The 21,504-nt window shown below is 41.7% G+C and overlaps 2 protein-coding genes across 3 annotated transcripts in view; one reads left to right on the forward strand and one right to left on the reverse strand.

Moving 5' to 3' along the window:
- The window catches only part of sh3pxd2aa (SH3 and PX domains 2Aa), a 140,306-nt gene extending 130,181 nt beyond the window's left edge, over positions 1–10,125 (forward strand). For both annotated transcript variants that reach the window (XM_008278999.1, XM_008279001.1), the window contains one exon: positions 1,139–10,125. In XM_008278999.1, the coding sequence (XP_008277221.1) occupies positions 1,139–3,151 (2,013 nt within the window). In that variant the 3' untranslated portion in view covers positions 3,152–10,125. The remainder of the gene's footprint in view (positions 1–1,138) is intronic.
- Positions 10,126–17,916: 7,791 nt separating this feature from the next.
- The window catches only part of neurl1aa (neuralized E3 ubiquitin protein ligase 1Aa), a 57,406-nt gene continuing 53,818 nt past the window's right edge, over positions 17,917–21,504 (reverse strand). The window contains exon 6 of the mRNA XM_008279002.1: positions 17,917–21,023. Within this exon, the coding sequence (XP_008277224.1) occupies positions 20,782–21,023 (242 nt within the window). The 3' untranslated portion in view covers positions 17,917–20,781. The remainder of the gene's footprint in view (positions 21,024–21,504) is intronic.

Consider the following 21,504-nt stretch of genomic DNA (forward strand, 5'->3'; position numbering starts at 1 on the left):
AAAGAGTGTTTTTCATTGAGTCTGGAGCAGGCAGACAAATGTTTACCACTGCAATGCAAAAAGTATGGCGTCTGAATGTGCACTGCTTTACAGAGCTGCCCCTGCACTCTAAAAAGAAAATTCAATCCACTTACTTAAGTACATGGTTGCAAGATAAAACAGTCTAATTTACTGATTTAGATGAAGTTTTTTTTTTTTACGTTGCGGTCATTATTTTGTTGAGTTTTGTTGACAAATTTTTTTCTGGAAATTCTATCAACTTAATATTCTGTTTAATTTAAGAAAACTAGACTACAATAGAATAGAATGCCTTTATTGTCACTATACACATGTACAATGAGATTGAGAGCAGCTCCTTCAGTGCAATATAGAATAAAGTACAAAACAAAGAGCAAAAAAATAAAAAATAGAAGAGATTTAAGTATAAAATAAGATAAGTGAACTGAATAAGATAAGATAACTGAATAAAATTGGCTCAATAATAACATTTTTCTTCTACCTACCTACAAAACATTGCAGCAATATAATTTTTTAAATGTTCCCACTTAAAAACTTCATAATTCCAGCATTTCAGCACATAGCACTTAAAAAACACTTTTTAATTACATGGTTATACTAATTGGAAGAACTTGATTTTTATGAATAATCTACATAAAAACTTCAGTTTATCCTGCCAGTTTTTAAGCTTGGTTTTATGCACCATGTTTTTATTTTATCTCTTTGATCTGTAATTTCTAAATTTAGATAGCTATATGACTTTTATGATGTTTTTGTGATTTTGCGGACTTGTACAGCACTTTGTAACGTGGATTTTGAAAAGTGCTCAAAAGATAAAGGTTATTATTGTTAATATTATTATTAGAGTCCAAGCGAATAACCTGCAATAACCCAGACAATAATGATTAAGAATGAAACTATGTGAATTTAAAAAAAAAAAAGAATGAGGAACTCTTCAAACCCATTTTTTACTTGATTCATTTATATGGAGCAAACTGAACAAAGAACTCCAAGGTGTTACATGGACTAAACCCTTCATACTGCTGTAATTCAGCATGTGGCTCGTCCCTCTCTTTTTACCATATTTAGAAAATTTAACAACTATTTGTTGCTTACTTGCTGTTGTCTCTTTGTTGTGCAGGTGATCGAGAAGAACCCTGGTGGCTGGTGGTACGTGCAGATCGGAGAGATGGAAGGCTGGGCTCCCTGCTCGTACATCGATAAGCGCAAGAAGCCCAACCTCAGCCGTCGGACCAGCACTCTGACCCGCCCCAAAGTCCCGCCGCCAGCTCCGCCCGTCAAAAAGCAGGACTCGGAGGAGGCCCCCCCTCCTGCTAACTCTGCCTCCAAAGCCACAGAGCCGCCGAGCAGGCCGGTGTACGAGGAACCGGAATATGATGTTCCTGCAATCGGGTGTGAAGGCGAGTCTGACGTAGATTCTCTGAAGGACGAGCGTTCCCTGGATGTGAAGATCAGCAGCGTGGTCGGCGACAAGTACCGCAACTCGCCTCCCTCCTGTAAAGCCTCGCCTCCTGTCTGCAAGGCCTCCCCGGTGTTCACCCATCGGAGAACCTCCTTCAGGTCCGTAGAGGAGGTCACTAAAGAGGAGTGTATCTACGAGAATGACGGCTTCAGGCCAAGCAGTGGCATCGAAGGAACCTTAGCTAAAGGTTCCAGCGAGCCCAACTCCCCAAGGAGCTACCACTCCTCCACAGTCCCACGAAAACCGTCCGGATCTTCACCTTTAGCCGGTAGACCCATGAAAACCATGACACCAGAGATGCATCGGAGGAGCCAGACCCTGGGCAGACACATGGATATCAGCCTCCGTTCCCAGGACAACAGCTCCCACTCTTCATTGGATGAACTGAGCAGAGGCCCAAAGAAAGGCCAGACCTTCAACCGGGATGTGGAGCAGAGGATAGGCCAGAGCCCCTCCACCCGGCCAAAGCCTTCGGTCAGACCTAAACCCCTTCTGACCAAATCAGAGCCGCAGAGTCCCGAGAGGATGGACATCAGCTCTCTGAGAAGGCAGCTGAGGCCTACGAGTCAGTATCGACATGGCCTCAAATCTTCTCGAGGGGACGACTCTGAAACCGCCTCCGTTATCTCTTCAGAGGACTCGATGTGTTCGCGCAGTACCTCAGATCTCTCCTCTGTTTACTCCAAAGGCAGCCGTGGTGACTCAGACGTGGAAGGCCCCAATCTCTACCGCTCCCTGGACGCCTACAAGAAGGTCCAAGACTCTGAGATCAGTTTCCCAGCCGGAGTGGAGGTGGATGTTCTGGAGAAGCAGGAGAGTGGTTGGTGGTACATCCGCTGGGGCTCCGAGGAGGGCTGGGCTCCTTCATACTACCTGGAGCCTGTCCGACAAGTGGCCGATGTTGGTGGGCTGGAGTCAGATGGACATGGGAGTGGTGGGAGTAAGTCCAACAGCCTGGAGAAAAATGAGCAGCATGTGTTGGCCCTCAATAACATCAACATTCAGGGTCTGACCCAGCATCAAAGCCTGCGGAGGAACACGCCACCGATCCCCTCCAAGCCTCCTGGTGGGTTCTCTAAACCATCCGGGATGGTTAATGGAGGTGTACGGATGAGGAACGGGGTACGCCAGGTGGCAGTGAGGCCTCAGTCTGTTTTTGTGACCACAACACAGCCAGCGAAGGACACCCATTACATGACGGGATCCTTGAGGAGAAACGACTCCCTCGGCAGGAGCGACCACTATGGCTCTGGCTCTGCAACTCTTGGTGTCCGCCGAAATGCCTCCTTCAGCACCGTACGTCCTCATGTGGTGGTTGAAAGTCAGACGAGGCCCGCTGAGCGCTCCAGTTTGTCTTCGGGCAGCGCCTTCAGCACAAGCAACGTCCAAGACGCCCTGAGCCGAGTTAACCAGCGCAACGGCATACCCGTGTCCACAGTTCGGCCCAAACCCATCGAGAAGAGCCAGCTGATCCACAACAACCTTGGCAGGGACGTGTACGTGTCCATTGCTGACTATCGTGGCGATGAGGAGACGATGGGTTTCTCTGAGGGCACTTGTCTGGAGGTTCTGGAGAGAAACCCCAATGGATGGTGGTACTGCCAGGTGCAGGACAGCCTGCTTCCCCGCAAGGGCTGGGTCCCCTCCAACTACCTAGAGAGGAAAAAATAAACCCCACATCCTTCTCCCTCCTCCCCCCTCTGATGTCTCCAAAGACCTGGGTGGCATCACTCTTCAAGAATGTTACCCGCAATCTCCCGTAAGCAATATGTCCTTGGAAATGTACATTTATGAGTGTAAAAAGAAATGTTTTAACCTGATGAGGAAAGACACTTTTAGTGCTGGTTTACTAAAATTTATACAAAAAAAGGAAGATTTTAAATATTTTGCCTGGGAATGATCGGCAGAAACGTGGAGGACTGAGGAGGACGGTGTCTTTGAGATATAAAACGGTATGAATGGGAGCGATAACCTCTTAAAGAGGTCGTAGAGAAGCTGAGCAGGGTAACAGCTATGCTTATTCCTGCCCATCACTGACTATGATGGCCGATAAGTGCCTTTTGTATTTGATCACCTGAATGGTGGTCCTAAATGGTGGATGGCAAAACATGAAACCAACCAAATCTTTTAAGAGTGCCATAGTCCTACGAACACCACCAGGAGTATTCCCAATGAAGAGCTCCATCATCGAGTGCAAACAAAGTGCAAATCTAGAGCGCTCTAATTGGTCCGATGCACAGATCAAACAAAGAAAAAACGATTTAAGGGACTCGAGTCACCAGAAGATTTATTCGTTTAAGTCACAAGTCATCAAAGACGGTATTTAAATCTCGTTATCACGACTTTTATTTAGTTTGTACATGTTGCAGCGTCTTGTGTTGATGCAAGTCTTCCTTAGAGAATTATTTCTGCTTTCTTGTGACATCTGTTTTCCACCGACAGCCTGGAATTGGAAAAGTTAAAGCTCCTACCTGAAGTGAACATACATACAGCTGGCGCTCCAGTCTGATTAATTGGCATAGGCACGGACATATGTTAATATTCATGTCTTTAATCCCAGATGTAACTGTTTGGGAAAACAAATGTGTTTAAAAACAACCTGTGAAACTTGAAACAGTCGGATATTTTAGAAAAAAAACCTCCAGAACCAAACCACCTCATATCTAGGTAGGTAGTAACCTCAAAAGATGAAAACAGTTAGTTTACAAAGATTTAGTGTGTTGTTAGCTCCAGGAACAGTTGATTTTGTATATATTTAGTTTTCTATACATATAATAAGGCCGCTGTCGCGGTGATATATTAAATAAATACTGGAAATGCGGTGATATAATTGAATCCCAGGGATATATCTGCATAGCATTTTGCCCAAAATGTGATCAAACCAAAGAGAAATATCATTTCATTGGCAGTTCTTGTGATTTTATTGTTTATTTATGGTACAAATGATACAGTGTGTTCACCAAAATGCCTAAAACGAGGTTTCTGAACTGAAAAATAAATGTTTTCCTGGAAGCACTTGATACATTTTTGTAAAATTATTGATCCAGAACAAGATGTAAACAACTAAATTGTAATATTAGATATTGCTGTGCAGTATTGGGCTTGACAGTTTATTATCTTGTTTCCTAGTTTAGGTTTTTCGCATCTTCAAAACTGTATAAAATCACATAAATGAAATAAGTTAGAAACAAGTCTCCCGCAGTATAGAAGTGAGCTAAAATACAACTTCCAAAATTCAAACGGCTGATGTTCAAGACTGCTGAAATACATTTTCTAACGAACGGTGTGAGCTCTCCGTACGTACGAGGCTGAACACTAACCTTTCATTATGTTTCTGCTGGACAGTATCATAGTATTAAAGTACAGTACCTGCTAGATGGCGGTTATCTATTTCAACAAAACCATATTTGTTTTTTGTTTGTTTGTTTGTTTGTTTGTTACTCCGTGGTCGCACAGTGGCAATAATGAGGAACGAAGTGGTTCTGTTTTGTGAATTAGTGCACTTTAAAAATGTTTTTTTTATGGTGCATTAATGTAAAGATGCAGTAAATACTCAGCATATTATTTATTGGTGGAGTTTTTTTGTAGTTATTTAATTTTTTTTCCTTCTTCAACTCAAGTGAGAGGAACACAGTAAGTCTCTCTGGGTAGAATTGGAGAAACAGAGACCTCTTGTGGAAGCTTAAAGGTACTACACCATGATTGTGTGATGATTGGTCGCTTCCCTACCTCAGTGCAATAAGAAATGCGCTGCTGGTCAGTGAGTCTCCCCAAAAACTGTACAGAAATTAAATGTTTTTTTCAGTTTTTTGTTTTTTTTTAAATCTCAGTGCAGCTAAAAGTTGTAATTTTTGTTTTGTTTTGTATCGGGCAATAATTTATTTTTTGGGATTTTTTTTGTCCCCCTCTATGCTGTGTTCTGCAACTTTAGCAAATCATGGGCACTTCCTTCATCTTTATTGTGCTTTACATAATGCCTGATTAAAGCGTATTTATTATGAATGGTTTAATATCGTATCACGGTTTGACAATCACCATATTCCCTCGTTCAAAGCATTATTTTTTTTTATCAGGACTCAAGTCAGAATGCTGCCTCGGCAGTCGACGGAAATTCAAACAGATCCTCATTTATGGTCGTATTAATGTAATTAATGAGGCCCCCTTTCATTGAGACGATGGCATTATGTAAATGTGTTGAATCACTCTTAACGTTTCGCTCCAGCACATATTATTATTGCATATCGCTTTGTTTGATCGAGCTGAACTTACTTGCAAGGGAATCGCTCTGTGTCAAGCGTACATTTAGCTGTGTAGCATCTATCTTTTTTTTTTTTGTTTGTTTTTTGTTTTAATTTCCTCTTTTTGCTCTAAATTCTGAAATGTACCCGCGAGGAAATGTGCAATAGATGATACAAAAAAAACAACAACAACAAAAGAAAAACAACAACGCATCATGCTTCTACAAGAGGAGAGAAAAAAAATAAAAAAATATCAGAACATTGCCATTACATGCGCCGGGAGGCGACGCTCCCGGTCAAACTGCCAGTCACGAGCTTTTACCATCACTTCAAGTGTGTCATGTTTGAGTCTGTCTGAAAGAGCAGATGTGCGAGGCCCTGAAAGCATCCGAGGAATCGTTGGACCAAAGCAGCCGCATGTGACACCTCGTTATCTCCTGACGCCATGAACTGAGCTGCTGCTCCTCCGGCAGTGGACGGTGATCTGTGAATGGCAGAAACACACAGCGGCGAGTCATCTGGGATCTCCTTCACCGATGGAGAGTCTCGGCCCTTCGTCAGGGGCCTCGGCGGCCCTGCTCTGAGCTGTCACGTTCGTGCCTGAATGGATTTTTGATAGTTTTTGTGTTGTTGTTTTCTTCTTCTTCTTCTTCTTCTTCCTCTTCTTCTTCGTTTTTTTTTTTTTTTTTCCAGTTTGTTGGTTTGTTTTCCCTCTGGACTGTGTCCTCTCTTGACATTTAACCCACCGCTGTCAAACCGGCTTTTTTTCTCCTCAACACTCACGGCGGCGAAGGTGACGTTTGGAACCGTCGGCGGCGGTAAACAAGAGAGCGGCGAGGTGAACGCTCCTTCAGGCCGTTTCAGTTCAATCCATCAACTTCCAAGATGTACGCCAAAAAACAGAAAATCCTTTATTTTTCTCTGCGCTGAGCCTCGGCCGGCCTTACTGATGAGCTGCAGGTGAACACAGCTGAAGAGTTCGTCCAAGAAACCTTCAGTTAAGCTCCACCTTTTACTAAACATGTTGGGCCTTGTTGCTGAGAGTTAGTTGAAAAGACTGATATCATTCTTTGTGCACTTTTTGCAGAGTTCGATACTCGAACACCGTTTCCACATTTATCTGATGCTCAGTTTAAACCTGACTGTTCAGTTTTATTTCGTGGCATCACAACTGGAAACCGCTCACAGTTCAGTGACAAATAGGAGCTTAGCTTAGCATAACGACAGCTGAAGCTAAATATTCCAACCAGTATTTTATTCCGTCTTAAAACGTGTCTGGAGAGGATCTTTGACTGTAGCAGCTTGGAGCAGGAGAACAGCTAACCTGGCTGTGCGAAACACTAAAAATATCTGTCAGTGCCTGTAAAACTCACTGTTCTGGTGCACGTTCAGAGGTGGTCGGGTCCAGGTGTGTCCACGTTCATTCAGCAGCAGCCTGTTGGTCACAACTGAGCCACTAACTGCTTCAGGATTATGTCGAGAAGCACCGAATATTTGATTTTTAGCAGAATCTGGTTCGAGCAAACTGCACATTTTTGGCATTTTCTTCCCATAACACATGTAAAAAGAAGAGATTCTGATGAATTATCATGACTTTAAACTTAGATTTGGTGAATATTCTGACATTTCACAAGGAGTATCTTCAAGGAAAACTAAGAAAGTTCAAAAATCTGATTATTCTTTACGTATAAATGCTGTAATTTTGGAGATTTTCAAGACTTTCAAACCCAGCAGCAGGTTTTGTTGCTCAGAGGGTTTAAAGGCAACAACAACTGTAGATTTGTTCTTCTCCTTCTTTTTAAACACCAGCAGACTATCCACAGGAGGGCATTGCTGCCTTCCCACAGCTAAAAACAACACATTTGGTCTTTGCAAACAGAAATGACGCACCAATGACGATCCGATCACAACATGCATTTAAAAGCTCTGACGACGGCTAGAAACTAATCCACAAAAACCTCAACTTGCCATTTTTACACTTTAGTTTTGGTGAAACTAACAAGAGACGATGCATTAATTAGCAAACTGTTTTTCAACTTTGCACGACGCCAGGATCGCTGTTTCCCCAGGTTCATGTTTTATGCTAAGCTAGGCTAACAGGCTCCTCTTAAAACTTAGAGTACGGACACAAGAGTGGTATCCGTCTTCTCCGATAACTCTCAGCTCAGAGTGAACAAGCTTATTTACTATTTGAACTATTTACCGATGTTTTTTGCTGATGGAGTGATGATGAGGAGTCATTCCCGCCACAGGAAATGCACGTCCCAATGCGTTGTATGTCCAAAATACCTGGATGTTGGACCACCTCCAGGCTTTTCTGGCCATTCTGACCCACAATCCTTTACTTTAAACATCAGATGACGGCTTAAGGTTCCCTATTATGATGCAGCGGTACGTCTCAATCGTCTGCAGACTGCATGGACCAGTAGGTGCTTGGTGAAGGCGCGGTAAAGTAAAAAGACAGAGCATGTGATCTGGAATGAAGCCGATGAGTTTCCGGAGGGCAGCCGGGTGAGGCAGCTCCGTGTCATTCCTCCCTTTCCTTTCATTCTGACAAACGGACGGTTTCGGCTCCTCGTCCTTTTAAATCTTCCTCCTTCCTCGACACATTCGGGCCGAAGCGACGGCGACGCCTCGGAGGCTTCCTGGGTTTGGGGAGTTTGAGTTTGTCTTAGCACGATGAGATGGTTTGTTTTGCAGGTGCGCTCGAGAAAAAAAGAGAAGGTCAGAGAGGATTGTAAGCGAGAGCGGGAAAGCAGGGAGACAGATGATGGATCAGTGGTGGATTTTCTGGAGGTGAGAGGAGCTTTGATGGAGAAGAAAGGCCAACGGGCGCTGATTCCACCTGAAACACGAGGAACTCCTGCTAACCGCCCGGCCGGCCTAATGAGCTCTCCGCTCCCGAACCCGAGCCGCGAAATCTCATTACATCAAACAACGTTTTAATTGCGGCGCTCTTTTGAAGCCACGAGAGACAAAAGAGTTCACGCCACAGCGGCTCGTCTCGGCCTCCATCCGTCCGCCCAAGAGCTGCCGAGCCGATTCCCACGTCTGATTTTAGCTCCTTTCACTGCCGGCGTCGTCAGATCTCATGGAGCCCTGAGGGTGCGGGAGTCGAGCTCGGGTGTCGGAAAAAGTTTTTTTTGGAATGAGACAAAAGAAAAAGAGCTTCAGATGATGGATCCTTGTCTCCCTTGTTCCTTTGTGTTTTTGCGGGGAAAATAACCAGACGATGTGTTTGAAGGGTTTGTAATGAAACGAGCTTTAATTGTAAAGGAGGGAAATCAAGAGAAAAAAAGAGGGCTTCAGAAGTCACTCGGCTCTGTTTGATGGGAGGAGGTTTGATAGGAAAGTTTGAGCAAGTGAGTGGGAGCAGGTGGGACGTATTTAGACGAGAATGGGGGGAAGGGGGGCGATGCTTTAGTAGGTTTTTTAATTATTATCTAGTTTTTGAGTGTGAGGAAAGACAGAAGAGAACAAGAGACGCTGCGGGGCTTTTTTCTCAAGCAGTTAGGGTGAAAAATAAGTTTAAAAAAAGAAGAAGAAGCCCCTGCGAATCGAGAAAATGCAGATTATTTGTGTCGTTGTGAAAACTTCCTCACAGGATTGTTTGAGGCGCCAGCGGGCATCAGCGGGAGCCGTCGCCGAGCTCCAGAGAAAGAGGCTCGTGTCGAGGAACGAGGCGTCTCCGTGGCGCCGCTCTTTGTCTCCGTTTGAGTCCCCCCCGTTTCTAATTAGCACAACAGCGTGTCTTAATTAACCTCGAGCCGGTCGAGACGCCGCGTCGGCTTCCTCATCAAGAGCTGCCTTTTTGTCGCGTGGGAGCTCCGCCACGTTTGGGCGAGCTGTCGGGAGTGATGATTGATGCCGAGTGACAGCTGAGGTGGAATTCGTGGTATAAAAGGTGGAGCTTTTTAGCCTCGCTGTTGCGTTGGTAGGATGGGATTCGTCATCGCCCTGCTGCGTGCCAAACAACAAACTCCATTGATCTGTAAATTGTGACATAAACAACCCGCTACCAAACACAACAACAACCACAGGCCTTGAGTTGGACCAAAGGAGGTGCTATTCTTTCATTTTTCTCTTCAATTTTCCTTTTTCTTATTTCCTTTTTTATTACCATTGTTGTTATGCAAATTGTGTTTAACCCTTGCTAACACCTTGTTTTCAAAGGAGGAGGCAGAAGGATGCTTGGTTCCGGTGGCGGTCTGTTCAGAACATCGGCTCACTGTGGGCCAGCATGAAACGTTCCTTTTGAAAACAGGGCATTGTTTTGGTTTTTTTTTCTTATCTACCGTTTCATTTTGACAAGTCTTGTTCCTCTTTTTGTATCCTGTACATGTTTACATTGTATCTCGCATTGCCCAAAAGAGAAACAATATTAAATGTATTATCTTTGTTGTTTTACGCCGGCTCCTTCTCATTTTTTTTTTTTGCAGTAACAGATAAAAGCCTCCAGCCTGCCTGCCTGCCTGCCCTGCCCACGATCCATCCAGATAGCATGTGACAGTAATAGCACAGATTGAGATATTTATCTTTATTCGCCTTATTGTGCGGCCCAGATTAAGTGAGTTTGGATGTGCAGGAGCAGAACAATGCGGCTGGTTATATATAGCGAGGCGTGAGTTATGAGAGGAAAGTGTGAGGAGGTTGAGAGCGATGAATGAAGACGAACGAGCTCCCGCAGCCCCGGTTCCCCGCTAAAGAGGAGAGACAAGAATTTTTGTTCTGCTGTATCCAAACGTGTGCGCAAAGAGATTTATCACTTCTGTCCAAAGGAATGTGAAATATCTGCTTACACCTCTGTCCCCGGGCGGGCTTCTTAAAGGGAAACGCAGGTTTTCAGGAGGACGTGGCAGGTCAATAACATGAATTATAGACAAACGGACTGAAAAGTTCTCACTGCGTGTGTGTGAATAATTGATCGTCATCAGCTTCTAACACTGGAAGTGCATCTGCGAGCGCTGAGCGTTTAAATCATGCTGACAGCAGGGTTTGGGGTTTGCAGGTTCAGCTCCAGAACAAAAATGACTTGTGGCGTTTGTCGACACGTTGGCGATATCACAAAGGAGGACTGACAGGTGTAGCTGGTACCGGATGCATTTACACAAACACCTGATGGCTCCGGCTCCCAGCACTGTTTGGAAAGGAGAACACTAAAATGTGTTTCTGGGGCACAAAACCATCTAAGCAGATTTGAACAGATTTGACTCTTAATTCTATACATGCAGTTTTTATTCCAGGTGAATAATAAAAATCCCAGTTATGGCTCTCCTAACATTTATTTAGATGGAGACTTGGTCTGTGTTTGGAACTGGTTAATATACTAGTGTAGTGATTTGGCAAAAATGCAGTATTTCAGGCAAGAACGACACCATTTTTGATCATTTGTGATGCATTTTAGTGTCATTATGAAGCTATTGATTAGCTAAAAACACTATATAATATGAATACACAACCCACATATAAAATAAAACATGACCAAACCAGTGTGTACATGAAAATGGAAATAAAATTGCTGCAAGTTTGATGAAAAGCCACTGATGCTTTGTGCTTCCAAAGCAACAGAAATGCCAGGAAAACGAGCATAATTAGACATTAATGTGATAATTATTCATCTTTGGGGAAAAATCGTTTTAACAAAATCAAGGGGGCATAAGGGGATGCTACACGTTAGCATGCTATTGTTTGCCTCCGCTTTCCATAACCACAAACCAGCTAATCCGGCTGTAGCAAACTGCAAAACAAGCTAATTGAACAGTTTAATTCTGCACATTCCTAGAAAGCTTAACCATGTTTACCAGTAGTATGTATTCGGTAGTTTGGAATAAACATTTGGTCTCATTAGCTTGAAATAGCTGCCAACAAAATGGCTGCCGACCTGCAAGACAAGAGCTAAAAATTATGATATAACACAACTAAAAGGCATATTTTATAAAAAAAAAAATAAAAAAAATCCCAACAGCGTCACTGCTCATAAACAAGATAAAGGTGTAGGCTATGAAATTGGAAAAACAAAACTTTTTATTGACTTTTTTTAACTGCTGGGTTGCCAGTTTTGTTAGCTTCCTACAGCAACACATGATACTGTAAATGAATAGTAAGTATGCTAGTGTGGGATAATTTATTATATGTCATAGAGAAACACTATATTACAGTATACGCAACATTTTCGCATATTTTTTTTTTAAATAAAAATTAATTTACGTGGCTAATAGGGTGAAGCCATCACCAATCTGGCAACACAGCGCACCCGCCGCAGTTGGGCTACAGCAGCGGCTAATGCTAGCTGAGCTAATGAGACGTGAACAGACGATGAAAACGGATCGATTTGTGATTAAACAAAGCAAAAGGACGGAAACAGAGACACGAAGAACGATGAGAGAGGAGCAGAAGAACTTCTAGAAACACGGATTTATGTCATTTATATCGGAGCAACACGTCGTGGTTTAATATCCGAACAAAGCTGCGTCATTTTCTGAACTTTAAAACCGTCATTATTCACCGGGAAGAGCGTGAAAACCTCAGCAGCTGTTCAGGTAAGGTGGTTTATTTAGCATTATATTGGCTGCAGTATTTGTTTTAGGATGATTTTGGTATTTTGTGGTGTTTTTTTTATGGCAGAAATAATTAAGATAATTGGCGTAGAATAATCAAATAATGAGCATTTAAACGGTCCTATCAAGCTAACATGCACCTGTTCTGGTTGTTAGCTTAAAGTTAGCCACGTTTGACCCACATTTCATAAAAACTGAGCGTGTGAAACAGAATTAAAATACTTTCACAGCACATTTAAAGTTTGCAATTACAAATGAACCCAGCTGTTTTAAATATTTAGGTTAAATATTCACATTTAAATCCTATAGATGTGAATTAATTTGAGAAATTTTAAATGTTAAAAGCCTAAAACCACACAGTAATTATTTTAAATAGAATAACTTCATTGTCATCATAAATGGGGGCATGACGAAGATTTAAATAAATAAAACACAACTAGACCCCACAGTGCTGCTTAAGACTTGGATTATGTTCAATATTAAGGACTGAAGCCCTTAGAAATTGTGTAAAATGCAGCTTTTCTTGACTATAATAAATATTAAAACCCCACAATATTATCATTTATTATGAATTAATCATTTAAATATTAAGGCCAAGACCTCCCAGTATTAATAACCGTTAAAGGTACAATCCTATAAATATACATAAATATACAAGAAAACAAAAATCAAGAAGAAGCATTAATTTTATTTATATTATTTATTATTGTCTTTATTATTATTTTTGGTTAATACTCGACATACTGGTACTCTATCATTATATAAAGACGTTCTCTGGATTGTTGGCCAAACTAAAGCGTCGCTTACGCTGACATATTATCTCTAAATAAAGATAAATTCACAGCTGTTAGCGAACAGTCACTCAAGCTGGAATTGCATTTTGCAAATACTTAACATCTGATGCAGGGTTACGATGCTAACGCTGACATATTACTGCTAGCTGTCGCCTGTTTGAACATCCAGAAGCATGAAATATGTAGCGCCACATGATGCTAGCTTAGTTAAAATGTAAAGTTGATTATTTATTTGTGTATTGCTTGTTTGTTTGTGTTGTTTTTTGGCTACTGAGGGGGATAGAAACAAGGTAAAAACACAACATTTAACAGATTATTTTACAGTTTTCTGAATATGTTTAGTGAAAATTTGCCTTCGTACGCCTCCAGTTGACAACATGAGCTTTCATTTGAAGCTGTGTTCTTGCGACCGGACTTGTTTCCATGAAAAATGCTTGTGCGGTTAGCGAGATAAATCCAGGTTTGGTTCAGTTCTTTCTGGGGTTCATCCCCATGGTCACTGCTCACCTAACCTGCTCTGGAGAAATTTATGGTTGAGATAACAGATAAGCAAGTATTAAAACACAATGGCATGGCTATTTTTAGAAGCTCCCGCGGAGCTCGGTGAGAGGGTTTCTGAGGATGCCAGAGTTGTTTGAGTTCGTCTCAACCTTTTTTTTTTTTCTTCTCTGAAAAGCATCAATACAAGAGAGACAGACTCCCAGTCGAGGAAACATCGGCCTGCTTTGGTTTATTATTCATTTTTCACATTGACAACAAAACATTTGAAAGCAGTTTTATTTTCACACAGGCCTTCGTGCAGCGATACGATCCTAAAACAAGAGACTGATAAAGCACCCCAGTCTGGTACTTGTTGACCTTCTAAGATTTGCAGTACTTACCTGTTTGAATGATGTTTTTATGTTTGTTCTTTGCTTGCTGCCAAGACGATTTACCATCACCGGGGCTGCAGCTCATAGAATAAGACGTATACATCTAAGCTACACATTAATTTAATAGAAGACGTAGTTGTATATGGTCAGATGTACTCGTGGGGCAGTGACACTGAGATGCATGGAGACACTTACTCACTGACACAGGTGGCAGCTTCTTGACAGCTTTACTTCCTGCTTTGGCTGCTGTGTTGCTTTTATCCTGTATTAAATGTTAAAACTCCTCATATTGGCTCAGGATTATAGATTGTTGATCTATAAGAAATAAGCAGCTCTGGACATGTTCATTTTGCATTATTTGGTGACAACAGCGGCCCTTTTATGTGAACACGCTCTGAACCGGACCACCAGTTAGTGTGGTTTTTAGGTTTAGTAAAGCCAGATAACGAAAACATATCCTGAATATGATGAAGCTGCTTTGTAGCACAGACCGCAGATTGTTTCTGCAAATTAGCTGAGAGTCGGAAAAACGTTGAAGGTCATTGTCTAGTCGCTAACGTCATTATGGCGGCTGTTTAGTTGGTTTATTGGAGCGTCTCTGCCTCAAATAACTGTTTGCTGCTGGAAACAACACTGATGAAAGGTGTAAAAGTGAACCAAAACACACCTAAAACCAAAGCATGGCACTAAAATGCACCATTAAGTTGAAGGAAACTGTAGCGTCAGCTGGTGATTCTCAGGAATTATCTCTACAAGACGCCCTTTCACGTTACTTGTAGTCGTTTGACCCACATCTAATGTAAAAATATTGATAAGTGCAGCTTAAATCTGTTGTATTTTGACTCAAAGAGCTCATAAGCAGCTTTGTGTGGCTGCTAAGTGTGACTGAGGTTGTTGGGTTTTGGTGAAACCAGTTAGCCAAATCATACATTGACTATAATGAACTGATTTTGTAGAAAGGCTCCAGATTGTCTCTACAAATTAGCTGAGATCCAGAGAAGCATCTCAACGCCCTGCAGAGTTTACCAGCTAGCTGCTAGCGTCATTACGGCTGCTTTTTGGTGGATTTATTGGAGCTTATTTGCCAAAAATAGCTTCCTGTTACTCAAAACAGCACTAATGAAGGCTGTGAAAGTCAGAACCGTGGTGCTGAAATGCTTTAATCAGTCTCGTTTTGAACAATTTGATTCAAGTTTTAAAACAATTGCTGAAGCTTTGAACTTTTTGCAGAAGCAGTAATGGAAAGAACTGGGAAAGACTGTAGCGCCTTTACCTGTTCACAGGTGATGTTAAGCAAATCTGTAAAGGAAGCTCTCAGGATGCTGTTGGAAGCTCTGGTGGTGGATCTGGAGGGAGGATATTTTAATAAAACCTAAATTTACAGGTCCACTGATTCCTAATGTTTTCCAGAAGGAAGAATGTAATTAGGCACTAATAGGTCCAGAGTTTGCGATTCGTTATATTAACTGGAAACACAGCAGTTCAGCGGTGTCTTTATTTTCATGATTTATTGCATAATTTTAGCTGAAATAATAATAATGTTAGAATGAAACCCCTCCCAGTCTGCACACTGAGGATGCTGAGTGGCGTCCACTAGATGGCTCTGTTGAACCAGCCTTTGCCTCTTTCAGAACAGGGACAGACATTTTCATATGAATAGACCTGCACGCTGCAAACTCAATATGTACGTTGACATTGAGTCTTGAAATGAAATATTCTTTTATGATCGGCCCTATTATACCTAATAATATTGGATGTTAACATTGAAAGATGACGATCTCTGGCAGGGTTATGAATGCTCAGTTGAACAATGATAAGTATTAAATACACTCGTCTGGGTTATTCTTTTCACGACGTTATTATTACTCACCGTGTTCATATCTCTCAGTCAGCTCTTTTATATGGAGATGTCGTGAATCAGATACAGACAGACAGATGGCTATCGGGTCGCTCTGAGGAATACAGCCCGGCTCAGGCCTTCTGTGAATTTATAGTGCAGTCATTTTAGCAGGAGTTTTAAAGTAGATCTCCTAAATCCCCGCATACCTGTCACCAAGGAGCCCCCGCCGGCGGCCGGGCCCGGAGGCACAGGCCCGTGGACTGTGATATAACAGAGTAGGGGGGCCCTGAGTGACTTAGCACTGTGTTTCACCCGGACCCCCCGAGGGCGGCAGCAAGAAAAGGCCGACTCACATGTCAGGTTGTGTCAAAGGTCAAGTGCACACCAAAACTATTAGCACTCCATTTAGGAAGTGTAGAGTTACCCTGGTCAAGACAACAACATGGAGACCACGGTGAGGTTTATGGCTTCCAGTCACAAAACACTCACGACTTCTGTCTTCCATCCACACAGAGGGATGATTTGCATTATTTGGCATCCATTTAAACACATACATAGCTCTGCGGCAGCTTCATTTAGCAAAAAACGGGATATTAGGTGGAAAAAACACCCAGAGTTACTGCTCCCTGCTATAAAAATGAAGGAAATGACTCTAGTTTTACAGTGAGTCACAAAACACTGGTCACCTGCAGACATACCTCATGGGTCTCCTGCTGTTTGTTATCATGTAAAGCTACACAGAGTGGTCTGTAGCTACAACAGTTAGCCAAGTGGCACTTGACTTCCTTGTGATAGTGTTTTAAGTTACATATTAGGAGCATCTACCAGAAATCTATTTTTTTGCAAGAAAAAAAAATACTTTCGCTGCTCGGAGCCACTGAGCATTTCTGAATTCGTAGCTTTGGCTTGTTCCTGTTGCTGCTGAAGGGCCAAACAAAGTTGCTATTCATCAGGAGGCTCGGGTTTGTGTCTCCAAGAAAGCATAAGAAAGCAGCAGAAAACTTATTGACTTGTTGCAGTAGCCTAAAAGCTAACGGTGTCTTGTGTAACTGGCATTTCACGTGTTGTAGTGGTAAAGTTGGGACTTTGTGTTGTTGCATTAACAGGTATTTTTATGTTATTCTATGAATAAATCAAATATATGTGAAAGTCACATTGCTGCAGCTCCGTAACAGAGTTTCTAAGCTTGGTTTGTTGTTGGTTTTACATAGTCTGCTGCTCACTGTTTTTTCATTAAACTGCCTTCCAGCTTCCGTAGTTACTCTTAGATGACCATGAAGACAAAGTTAGCATCTAGCTAGCATGGAACCTATAGGAGTGTTTAGCAGCTTAAGAGGCAGCTTTATTTCCCAGGAGCACAAAAGAATGTGAATGCTGGACTTTAATACGTGTACAGTACGATTCTGGCCAATAAATGGCTTCATATGATGCTAAAGTTGCTTACTGGCTGTGTAAACAAGACAACATGTTAATATTTACATTGTAACACGACTGTAACAGTAAATGTTTATTGTTACCATCCTACTATTAGCATAGTGACTCTGCTATAGCAGTTAAAGCATACTGTTAGCATGCTAATATTAGTGTGGTAGCACTAATATTAATGTTACAACTTCAACAGTATTTTTTTTTTCACTGTTAGCATACTAATGTTTGCACGTTTACACTACTTTTAACAGTAATGATTTACTGTTAGCCTGGTAATGTTAGAATGGTAACTCCACTGTAAAGGTAAATGTTAGCATGTTGATGTTAGCATATTGATTCGCCTTCAAAAGTGTGCACTGTTAGAATGTCCGTATTAGCATGTTGACATCTCTTTAACTTCAGTTCTGTTAAATGTTAATGTTAATGCTATTTAAATTTGTCATAAAATCCATGTAAAATAGCAATAAATAACTACAATAATTTGTAAATATAATAACTGTTTTCTAACATGTTAGCATAGCAACATTATAAAGTGATTGCAGTTGAACAAAAAGATAAATTACTGCTTTATGAGGATACACCATCTACTACGAGCTCTGATTTTAGACGTGATAAAATGTGGTCTTCTAGCTGTTTGGCTGTTTGGTCTTTCTCTGGAGGAAAATGTTGTGCTATCATGTGTTGTTGCAATGATGAGGCAAACAACATTTTGCTCAAACACATCTGGAAAGTTTATTAACCACAATCATCCGACTCACACTGAACAGAGCTCACGAACAAACGCTTGCTGCTTCAAATAAAAAGAAAGAAAGAAAAAGAAAAAATTACAGGTTTGCAAAGTACTTCAGCTGCTGTGTCACAATAATGGCCAAACTGAGCGCTATATAGTTTTTCTAGCCACTGGTTTCAGTCTACACGAACACTAACAGCGTTCCGCTCCGATGCTCGTCTACCGTTGGTCCCGATGTTCACGCTGGGTGAACAGAAAACTCATGCACGACAAAAAGATTTACAGAAAGAAAGTCTAAATGTGCTGCTGCGTGATCGGCCGGACACAGAGGAGCTGCATCAGTGTAATGTAGAAGAAGAAAAGCTAACACACAATAAAAAGCAGGTTTGGAGGAATCGGTCCACCCGTACATGTGGACAAATAAATAATACATTACAGGATCAGTAACATTCAAGGAGCCTGTGGAGCATTCTGGATGAAGAAAATAAAATTTCATTTAAATGTGTGTATAAAATCATGTACAGATTAAAATAGTGAGAGTTTAATAATTGACGTGGTCCAAAAAATTTAATGAATTGAGAGGAATTACATTTACACAATGTGTTTAAAAAAAAAAACAAATTTAATGATTTTTGGATTTGGTCGGAGTGTCTGCACAAAATAAAACGTGCCATGGTTGAATCTCAGAGAGCAACGCTGGCCTAAACATGTACAAGATTACAATCAGTAGCTTCATAAAGTGACATTTATCGTTGCCATACAGCGACGGCTTTCAGACTATATAATGATAAGCGCTATAAATACAGGAGTGGGTCGCAGGGTTCCCTAACGTGGGCGCACGCACAAGAAGATAAATTACAAAAAAAAAAACAAACTAAGAAAAAAAACGGAAAGAAAACCTGAATTCAGGGATTGTAATAAAACCGAGAGTTTGCGTCTTGCACCCCAAAGCAATTAGGTCTGATTGTGTACTGCAATATCTGTTTGCTTCGAGGTACAAGAAACCCTCCATGCTCACACAAACAAATCTAGATTCTCATGGTTTTGGATAAAACAAAAATCGTAGAAGCTTGATTATTAAGTCAAACAAACTTAAAAAAAAAACAACAACAAAAAAACACATAAAACTTTTTTTTTTCTCCTTTTTTTTGTTTTTTTAAGTTCAAGCACACCGATAAAAATCTCCCTAAATACATAAGTTAACATTCAAATGTGAATTAACACTTCAAGCAGTAGCGTAATCAAACTGTAATGTGGGAGGAGGGACGTGTGAAACATCACCGTCAGCTGGCAAATACCATAGCAGCATAGGTTTGAGCCCCGTTTGGTTGATTATCTACAAAATGAAGGTTTTTAAAAATACAGCCTCTCAGCCTGCTGTGTTGTCCTGGAGTATAAGCTATGGCTTATGTGTGACGGGGGCGGGGGTGTATGGAGACGCTTTAACCTGAAATAAGGGGACAGGGTTCGTAGAAATATTCAAAATCTGAGTTGTTTTTTTTATTGTTAATACCCCTGCCCGTTTCTGTAAAGGATCTCTGCTGCTGGTGAAAGTCCCATCACAAAGATTAAATATTTGAAATGTGGTGAATTACAAAAATAGCATTTGAATTTGTGTGCTTTTTGTCCTCTGAGTGAACATTTTTTGTGACAGTCGGTGCCACACAACAGCATTATTTGGTAATTAATCTTTTTTTTTTTGTGGTTTTGTTTTTTTATTTTCTATTTTTTTTGGAAAAACACAGAACATGATACATCCGCAAATGAACCTTCTGTGTTGTTAAGGCAGGAGGCTGATACCATGGCAACAATCCTTTGACTTTATGTTGTTATGGGAGCTATTTTTGAGGACTTGTCAATTCGTCATGAGCGCTCACAGTGTATTAGGTTATGTAGGTAGAGATTGGGAAAATAGTTCTTACAAAAAAAGATTGCCGGCCCTGAGGAGTATCCAAATTTTTTTGTTGTTTTGTTTTTCCACTTTCTGTTTCCTTTCATGATTTCAGAGCTGCTGAGTCTGCTGGATGCAGGTTGTGTTTTTGTTTTTTTTATTTAACCGATGAGTGTCTGTCTCCTCTCTGGGGCATTTCTGAGAGGACGATGCTGATTTCAGTGCAACAAACCACATTGCAGAGCAAGCAGCTAGCTAGCACAACAACATAGCTACCACCAACGTTTGCAATAGAACTACCATAACGGTACATTAGGTTATATGAGTACAAGAGGTGTTACAATCCTACTTTAAAATACTCAGCACCGCCTTGCGTCTCTAAACACATCACTCACTGATAATCACCACAACAATAACAGAGATCCGTCACTTGAGCATCTCTTTTTCCGAGTCTCAGTAACACACAGACACAAGTTGTGACGTACTGAGATGATTACCTGCTGCCGGTGTGCTTTTTCTTTTTTTTTAAAGTCACAAATCTTGTTGACGGCGTATTTCGGCGCTTCAGTCGTCCTCTAACGGAGCCGTTATTGAGACATTCAGCCCCAAAGTGACTCGACCGCTCCGGCGACTGTCCCTAAATCTTACAGCATGGCTCAACGCATGAAAGAGAATCAATTCAGTTTTGTTTTTTTTCCTTCCTCCTTCAAAGTCTTTCGTAATACCGGGAGAGAGCCACTTCAAGCGCCGCCTCCGCAGGGAAAGAGAGAAGAGATCTCCCCGACCAAGAGGTACCGGCTTTGGAAAAGGTCACATGACAGAACCAGCCAACAATATTTGTGTTAAATCAAAGTACCAGAGTTCGTGTTCCCTGAACTTAAACATTTCCTTCCTCAACTCTGGGGGTTTTTGCTGATCTTCGGGAGGCCGTCCGTCCGCCCCGGCCTTCCCTTACGTGCTGCGGTAGGTCTTGATAATGTCTTTGATCTGCCTCCTGCAGATGGGACAGCAGGCGTTGGACATCTTCTTGAGTTTGAGGCCGCAGGTGTAACACAGACACATGTGTCCGCAGGCGTAGATGACCGTGTCCACCGCATTCTCGTAGCAGATCGAGCACTCGTCGGACCACGGCCCGCGGCCTGAAGGGAACGTGGGGGACTTGGGGAGGCTGACCGGTGAGTTCGGGGTTGTTCCTGCGGACGCAAAGACAAGACGAAAGGGTTACTTAGAATAAAAAGTGGTGCGGTCTGGGTTTGAAAGTGACGTCTAATTAATAGCGATAAGAACATTTTTAAAGATGCAAATCTGAGATGCTTCACCCTCCATCACTCTCAAAACTGGTGGTCTTAAAGTTGGGTGGTGCAGTCGATACTCCTCTGGGTTTTACTTCTTCTTCATTTAATGCGTATCAATGTGAGATAACTGCTTGCTTCTTCGTGCGTCAAATAGATCTATGTCAACATTTAGTGGTGGTACCTCCTTTATCCATATCGCTCTGACCTGACCTCATATCATATTCTTTTACGAGTAGATCCAAACAGTACCGACAACCTATTTTCCACCATTTTTATTTTATTTGCTGGGATAGTGGGTTGGATTTGATTTTATTGAAATGAAAAGTGAGAAGTTTCGAGTGAAAAATCAGTGAGTCTGACAACACACCGATTTATGGAA

This window comes from Stegastes partitus, unplaced genomic scaffold (assembly GCF_000690725.1).
Source record: "Stegastes partitus isolate 25-593 unplaced genomic scaffold, Stegastes_partitus-1.0.2 Scaffold141, whole genome shotgun sequence".
Lineage (NCBI taxonomy): Eukaryota > Metazoa > Chordata > Actinopteri > Pomacentridae > Stegastes > Stegastes partitus.